General features: G+C 42.0%; 1 protein-coding gene across 2 annotated transcripts in view; it reads left to right on the plus strand.

The window, feature by feature from the left end:
* The window catches only part of LOC119416045 (plasma membrane calcium-transporting ATPase 1), a 70,336-nt gene that overhangs the window by 4,312 nt on the left and 57,749 nt on the right, over positions 1-8,275 (plus strand). For both annotated transcript variants that reach the window (XM_037683213.1, XM_037683214.1), the window contains exons 2-3: positions 1,953-2,150; positions 7,471-7,728. In XM_037683213.1, the coding sequence (XP_037539141.1) occupies positions 1,953-2,150; positions 7,471-7,728 (456 nt within the window). The remainder of the gene's footprint in view (positions 1-1,952; positions 2,151-7,470; positions 7,729-8,275) is intronic.

An 8,275-nucleotide genomic window follows, 5' to 3' on the forward strand; every position in this document is an offset into this window, starting at 1 on the left:
AGTCATCAGGACTCTGTACCACAGAGCAGACAGCGTCCCCACTAGCTTAGGAGCCAGGCAGAAGGAGAAATCCCACACAAGACAGGCTCTAGAGCAATGTAGATATCCTAACTGGGCCTTCCTGAAAGCAGAGAAGAAACCCAAACAGGACTCCAGTCAGCCATCAGGTGAAAAGGAGGAACCCAGACCCAGACCAGTGGTCATTCCATATGTTGAGGGGGTATCAGAGAAACTGAGACGTTTATTTTCTAAACATAACGTCCCAGTGGCTTTTAAACCCCAAAATACATTAAAGACTGGTTCATCCCAAAGATCCAGTCCCCCGGCACAAACAGAGGAATGTTGTGTATGTTGTTCAGTGTCAGGAGGGTGATCAGTCTTACATCGGGGAAACTAAACAGCCACTGGCCAAAAGGATGGACCAGCACAGAAGATCAACATCATCAGGCCAGGACTCTGAGGTCTACACTCATCTCCAGGTCAGAGGTCACTCTTTCAGGGATGAAGATATTCACATCCTGGACAGAGAGGAACGATGGTTTGAGAGAGGAGTAAAGGAGGCCATCTTTGTGAAAAGAAACCGTCCATCATTAAACAGGGGTGGAGCCTCCAGGTTCAACTGTCCCCCTCTTACAATGCTGTGATTGCTAGTATCACTCAGCCCTCTGTGAACAGTAAACAGCCATCAGGTGCTAATGACCCATTGTTAGGCTGATGGTCCTTCTTGAGCATGTGATCAGCTGGTTCTGGTTGTCAGCAGCAAAACTGGTTGATCCACTCTGAGAAGGTGCTATTTAAGAGACTGAGCTGAATACAGCACCTCAGACTGAGGAAGTCTCTCGGATGAGAGACGAAACGTTTCTACATTTTTTGCTTTGTTTTGTTTTGTTTGAACGTCCAGAGGACCAGATTGAACTTTTTTGGATGTTATACTGTATGTTTTATATTTTTCTATATTTCTGAAGTCTTCATCTAATCGTGCTACTTGTCTTGTTTTTATGACGTGTGCTGCTGCTGCCTGTTCTTGGCCAGGTCACCCTTGTGAAAGACGTCTTGATCTCAGTGGCTTTTTATCTGGTTAAATAAAGTTTAATTAAAAAAATATATATTTACATTTACAAATTGGAATCTATCAGATAAATATGATTTAAACCAATTTAGAGTTCCTGTAATTCCAACATCATATTCAAGTCTCTGTAATAGAATATTATAATCAACTGTATCAAATGCAGCACTGAGGTCTAACAGGACCAGTATAGACACAAGTCCATTGTCTGAGGCCATGAGAATATCATTAGTGACGTTCACCAGTGCAGATTCTGTGCTGTGGTGAGCTCTAAACCCTGACTGAAACTCTTCAGATTATTTCTTTGTAGATGTTCATGCAACTGACCTGCAACTATTTTCTCTAGAATTTTTGAGATGAAAGTTAGATTAGATATAGATCTATAGTTGGCCAGGATTCCTGAGTCAAGGTTATGTTTCTTAAGTAAAGGTTTAATTACAGCAGCCTTAAAGCTCTGTGGTACATAACCATTCATTAAAGACAAATTAAGTAGATCCAAGACATGGTTATTAATTAGGGGAAATACCTCTTTAAACAGTCTGGTTTGGGATGGGATCTATCAGATATGTGGATGGTTTGGATGAGGTTATTATTTTTGATAATTCAGAGCTCAACAGAACAAAAACAGTCCAAACATAAATCAGGCTCTAGTGACATTTTTAAAGTTGCCTCATTTGACACAGAACCAGAGGCGATAGTAGGAATGTTGGTTTGAATTTTTTTCCCTAACTGAAACAATTTTGTTTATAAAGAATCTCATGAAGTCATCACTGCTTATAGTTGTAGGGATAAAGGCTGCATGTTATTATCAAAAATATTATAAACAAATATTCAATCAAATAGTCTATTGGAGTGATTAAATAAGATGACGTCTCTGTGTGTGCAGGTCTAGATGGAAGACTGGAGGACATTACCAGAAGAAGACAAGAGTTTGGACAGAACGTCATCCCTCCTAAGAAGCCAAAGACCTTTTTGCAGTTAGTGTGGGAGGCCTTGCAGGACGTCACACTCATCATCCTCGAGGTTGCCGCCATTATTTCACTTGGCCTTTCATTTTACAACCCGCCAGTTGCCGACAGACAGAGTGAGTGTCCGGTTTATTCACCTCAACAGCTTCTTTTACACTTTAAAAATATGGACCAAACTAAATGCCTAGCATTCAGTGAAAGAATGTATATCACCCGCCACTGTGCATTCTGCTGATGTTAAACAGAATCTCATATGCAACCATAAGAGGTGGGACTGTCAGATACTGCCACTCCAGATTTTAGCTCAGTGTCAGTAAACTGTTACAGCATTTTTTTGTTATTTGGTTTCTGCTGGCTGTAGTGGCCATCTTGAGTAGGGGGCCGAGATGGGGAAGAGGCAGGGCAATCAACGCAGGCCCCGAAAGTCCCAGGTTCGATCCCCAGTCATTGCACATCTCGTGGTCTCTCTGAGTAGCACACCCTATCCCCAACTGCTCCCCGGGTGTCTTCAATACCTGCCCACTGCTCCACCTGGGGGTGGATGGGTTAAATAAGAGAGCCAGTTTTACCTTTCTATGTTCCCATACAATGATGACAACACATAGTACATGTGGTGGAACAAGATTATGTTCACAGGGTCCCATTTACATCCAACAATAAAATGTAAAAGAAAAAACAGTAATAAGATCAAAGATATGAACTAAGAAAACCATCAACTAAATATACACTAAACACTGATAGCATAAAAACAATACGCTGAACAGCAGCACGAACATGAGTCTGTGTGAGCTGATGAGCACGCATGAACACATCAACATGAAACAGATCAGCAGCAACATGAAACAGATCAGCAGCAACATGAAACAGATCAGCACCAACATGAAACAGATCAGCAACACCATGATGCAGATCAGCAGCAACATGATGCAGATCAGCAGCAACATGATGCAGATCAGCAGCAACATGATGCAGATCAGCAGCAACATGAAATAGATCAGCAGCAACATGAAACAGATCAGCAGCAACATGAAACAGATCAGAAGTAACATGAAACAGATCAGCAGCAACATGATGCAGATCAGCAGCAACATGATGCAGATCAGCAGCAACATGAAGCAGATCAGTAGCAACATGAAACAGATCAGCAGCAACATTGAAACAGATCAGCAGCAACATGATGTGATTTTTCACAGTGATTATTCTGGTTAGAGATTCATGAGTCTAACAGCCTCAGGGTAGAAGCTGTTCCTCAGTCTAATGGTTCTACACTTAATGCTCCTCAACCTCCTTCCTGAGGGGAGTGGGGCAAAAAGTGTGTGTGCTGGGTGAGTGTGGTCCTTCATGATGCAGGTGGCCCTCTTCCTGCATCTGGAGGTGTAGATATCTGTGATGGTGGGGAGACTAACTCCAACATCTTCTGTGCAGCCTTCACCACTCTCTGCAAAGCTTTTCTTTCTGCAGCTGTGCAGCCTCCATGCCACACGTTGATGCTGGAGCACAGGATGCTCTTCACTGCACACCTGTAGAAGGAGGTGAGGACTGAGCTTCCAGACCAGCTCGTCTCAGCCGTCTGAGGAAGTAGAGTCTCTGATGAGCTTTCTTCATCAGGCTGGTGGTGTTGTTGCTCCAGCTGAGGTTGTTGTTCAGGTGCACACCCAAGTACTTGTAGCTGGAGACCACTTCCACCACAGATCCTCTTATGTTCAGGGGGGTGTAGGTGTTTTTGTTCCTTCTGAAGTCCACGACCATCTCATTCATCTTCTTCACATTGATGTGAAGGTTGTTCTTCCTGCACCAGCTCTCCAGATGTTCCACCTCCTGCCTGTAGCTGGACTCATCGTTGTTTGTGATGCATCCCACCACCACTGTATCATCTGCAAACTTTACAATGTGACAGCCTGGATGGGTAGCTGCACAATCATACGTGAGCAGAATGAACAGGAGAGGGCTCAGCACACATCCCTGAGGAGAGCCAGTGCTGAGGGTTATGGTGGAGGAGGAGAAGTTGTGGATCCTCACTGACTGTGGTCTGTTTGTTAAGAAGTCTAGGATCCAGTTGCAGATGGAGGGGCTTAGTCCTAGTGTGGATAGTTTGTCCATAAGGGTCTGGGGGATCAGGGTGTTGAAGGCAGATGTGAAGTCACAAAGAGCAGATGGATGTAGGAGTTTTTCTGCTCCAGGTGGGTGAGAGCAGTGTGGACCACAGAGAAGATGGCATCCTCTGTAGATCTTTTCTTGAGGTATGCGTACATTTGCTAATACAGTTGGTTAGCACAGTCAGTTCTAGGATGGACTACCAGCTCTGTGTGGATCTCCATGTTCTCACAGTAATGTGTTGGGGTTTCTCTGAGTTCTCCAGTGTTCCCTTACAGTCCAAAAACAAGCAGGTCAGATTAACTGATGGTCATAAAATTAGCAGTAGTCATAAGTCCATGTGTACATGGCTGGGACTGTAGACCTGTCCATGGTCTTAATTGTGTCCCACTCAATGAGTACTAGAGGCAGGTCCAGGATGTCCAAAATCCTGAACGGGATCCATCAGTGTAGCTTTTCTACACTCATCTCCAGGCCAGCGGTCACTTTTTCAGGGATGAAGATGTTCACATCCTGGACAGAGAGGAACGATGGTTTGAGAGAGGAGTAAAGGAGGCCATCTTTGTGAAAAGAATCATCCATCGTTAAACAGGGGTGGAGCCTCCGGGTTCAACTGTCCCCCTCTTACAATGCTGTGATTGCTAGTATCACTCAGCCCTCTGTGAGTAGTAAACAGCCATCAGTGTTTCTCAGAACACACCATTGGTTGGTTCTCTAACTATCTCTCAGATCGGAGGAAATGTGTTCAACATAATGGTACTTCCTCCAGTTTTTTTAACAGTCAACAACATTGTACCACAAGGCTCAGTCTTAGGACCCACCCTCTTTACAATCTACATACATAATGTAGGTAGAAACATCCCTAATGCATCCATACATTTCTATGCTGATGACACAGTTGTTTATTGTCGAGCTAAAACTGTTGCTAAGGCTTTCCAGCTTTTGAAATCTGCATTCAACATCATCCAGACTGATTTGTTCCACCTCAAACTTGTCCTAAATGCCAACAAAACCAAAGGGATGCTTTTTTCAAACAGGAAGTTGGTCCCAGCAGTTCTTCCTCTGATCTCATCCTCAAATGGTGTCCCCATTGAGTTTGTTGATTCCTATAAATATTTGTGTATCTTGGTCGACTCACATCTCTCTTTTAAGCTCCATGTGGAAAACTTGATAAAGAAACTGAAAGTTAAACTGGGTTTATTTTTCATAAACAGATCCTGTCTAACCCTGAATGTTAGGAAACACCTTGTATCTGTGACTTTCCTTCCCTCCATTGATTACGGTGACATTATTTACATGAACGCTCCTACAAGAACCCTGCAGATGTTGGATGCTGCAGATGTTGGATGCTGCAGATGTTGGATGCTGTCTATCATGGTGCACTAAGATTCATAACTGGCTGTGATTATCGTACCCACCACTGAACCCAGTATTCACTGGTTAACTGGTCACCATTAACTTCACACAGACTCTCCCACTGGTACATCTTCATCTTTAAATCACTTCCTGGTCTGCTGCCTTCATACATCTCCTCCTACATGTCTCTGTGTGAGTGCAGCTACAGCGTGCGCTCTCAGGACATCATTACCTGCAGTGTTCCCTCAGTGAGGACTGAACTAGACAAAAGGACCTTCTCCTACTCCGCTCCTGTTTCCTGGAATATCTTGTAAAAAGATCTGAAGCTCTCGACCTTTGACCTCTCTAAGTGTCTTTAAGAATCTGTTGGACTCCTGGCAGGGACCAGTGCAGACATGTTCCTGTTTATAGTTTTCTATATTCGCCTTAGAATCTAGCTGTTTTTATTACTTTTTTTTAATCATCCTATTTGTTTAAAAAACAAAACTGTAGTATGACTTTTTATAACTGTTTATTGTTGTTGCTGTTGTCCATTGTTGTCATCTTTCTTTGTTGAAATCAGGTCTCTCTTGTAAATGAGTCCTCGAGGCTCAATGGGATTTACCTGTAGAAATAAAGGTTGAATGAATAAAGTGTGCTAATGATCCATTGTTAGGCTGATGGTCCTTCTTGAGCATGTGATCAGCTGGTTCTGGTTGTCAGCAGCAAACTGGTTGATCCACTCTGAGAAGGTGCTATTTAAGAGACTGAGCTGAATACAGCACCTCAGACTGAGGAAGTCCTCAGGATGAGAGACGAAACATTTCTACATTTTTTTGTTTATTTGCTTTGTTTTGTTTTTTTTTGAATGTCCAGAGGACCAGATTTAACTTTTTTAGATTTTTCTACCTGGATTATTGAGCATGCATCAGGATATAGATCAGCTAGTTTTAACTTTTACCTACAGCTTTGTTCATTTTAGCTTTTAGTTAATGTTTAGCTAATTTTAGCTTATAGCTATAGATCAGCTAGTTTTAACTTAGCTAAGGATTTGTTAATTTTAGTGTTTAGTAAATATTTTGCTAATTTTTGCTTATTGCTATAGATATGCTTGTTTTAACTTTTGGCTACAGATTTGTGTATTTTAGCTTTATTTGATATTTAGCTAGTTTTAGCTTATTCATTCATTCAACCTTTATTTCTACAGGTAAATCCCATTGAGCCTCGAGGACTCATTTACAAGAGAGACCTGATTTAACAAAGAAAGATGACAACAATGGACAACAGCAACAACAATAAACAGTTATAAAAAGTCAAACTGCAGGTTTTTATTTATTTTTTTATTTTATTTTATTTTTACAAATAGGATGGCTAAAAGAAAAAGGTAACAAAAAAACCCCCAGCTAGATTATAAGGTGAATGTATAAAACTAAAAACAGGAACATGTCTGCATTGGTCCCTGCCAGGAGTCCAACAGATTCTTAAAGACACTTAGAGAGGTCAAAGGTCGAGAGCTTCAGTTCTTTTTGTAAGATATTACAGGAAACAGCTTATAGCTATAGATCTGCTAGTTTTAACTTTTAGCTATGGATTTGTGTATTTTAGCTTTTACTTGTCATTTAGTCTTTTGCTACTATTACATAAGCTGAGCTTCTATCTACTAACTAGGATTTTAGCTACAGTTTTGCTAACTTTAGCTTTAGGTCCAAAAAAGTTCAATCTGGTCCTCTTGACATTCAAAAAAACAAAACAAAACAAAGCATAAAAATGTAGAAATGTTTCGTCTCTCATCCTGAGGACTTCCTCAGTCTGAGGTGCTGTATTCAGCTCAGTCTCTTGAATAGCACCTTCTCAGAGTGGATCAACCAGTTTGCTGCTGACAACCAGAACCAGCTGATCACATGCTTTAGCTTTAGGTCACTGTTTTGCTCATTTATTGTTCTCATTTTACCTTCAGAAGCTCAGTTTCAACTAGAACAGCTGAATCTTTTTGCATTTTGTGGTTAGGTTGTGGCAGCGCGGCGGGGGGTGTGGAGGATGAGGGTGAGGCGGAGGCCGGCTGGATCGAGGGCGCGGCCATCCTCCTGTCGGTGGTGTGCGTGGTGCTGGTGACGGCGTTTAACGACTGGAGCAAAGAGAAGCAGTTCAGAGGTCTGCAGAGCCGCATCGAGCAGGAGCAGAAGTTCTCCGTGATCCGAGGGGGGCAGCTCGTCCACATCAAGATCTCTGACATCGTTGTCGGAGACATCGCTCAGGTGAAATATGGTGAGGAGACACAATGCTTTCTAGTTTTGATTTTGATTAAAACTATAGTTTCTTCAACTGATTGGGGTGGTCAAGGCCACCACTGACCACCCCCTGGCTCCGCCACTGCTCCTGGTGGTGGGTCCAATGTCTCCCTCCTCTCTCCAGGATCTGTCACTCTGCACTGCTGCAGACAATTAAAACTCCTCCCTCTGTTCTTCTCACAGTGGAAGTCCTCCCCACTTAAAGATCTTGCTCAAAAACATTTAGGTTTATTCTGTTCAGTTCCTGTCCAGAAAAACACTCATCTAAAAACTATAAACCAAAGCAAATATGTTCTTGTTTTTAGTAATTCTCCCTGATTTATTGTTTTATACACTGCTCTTATTTTAACTGTAGTTTATTGTTGTTGTAGTTTATTGTTGTTGTAGTTTGTTGTTGTTGTTGTTTATTGTTGTTGTTTATTGTTGTTGTAGTTTGTTGTTGTTGTTGTAGTTTATCGTTGTTGTTGTTTATCGTTGTTGTTGTTTATTGTTGTTGTAGTTTATTGTTGTAGTTGTAGTTTATC

Source organism: Nematolebias whitei, chromosome 10 (assembly GCF_014905685.2).
Source record: "Nematolebias whitei isolate Nwh7 chromosome 10, NemWhi1, whole genome shotgun sequence".
Classification (NCBI taxonomy): domain Eukaryota; kingdom Metazoa; phylum Chordata; class Actinopteri; order Cyprinodontiformes; family Rivulidae; genus Nematolebias; species Nematolebias whitei.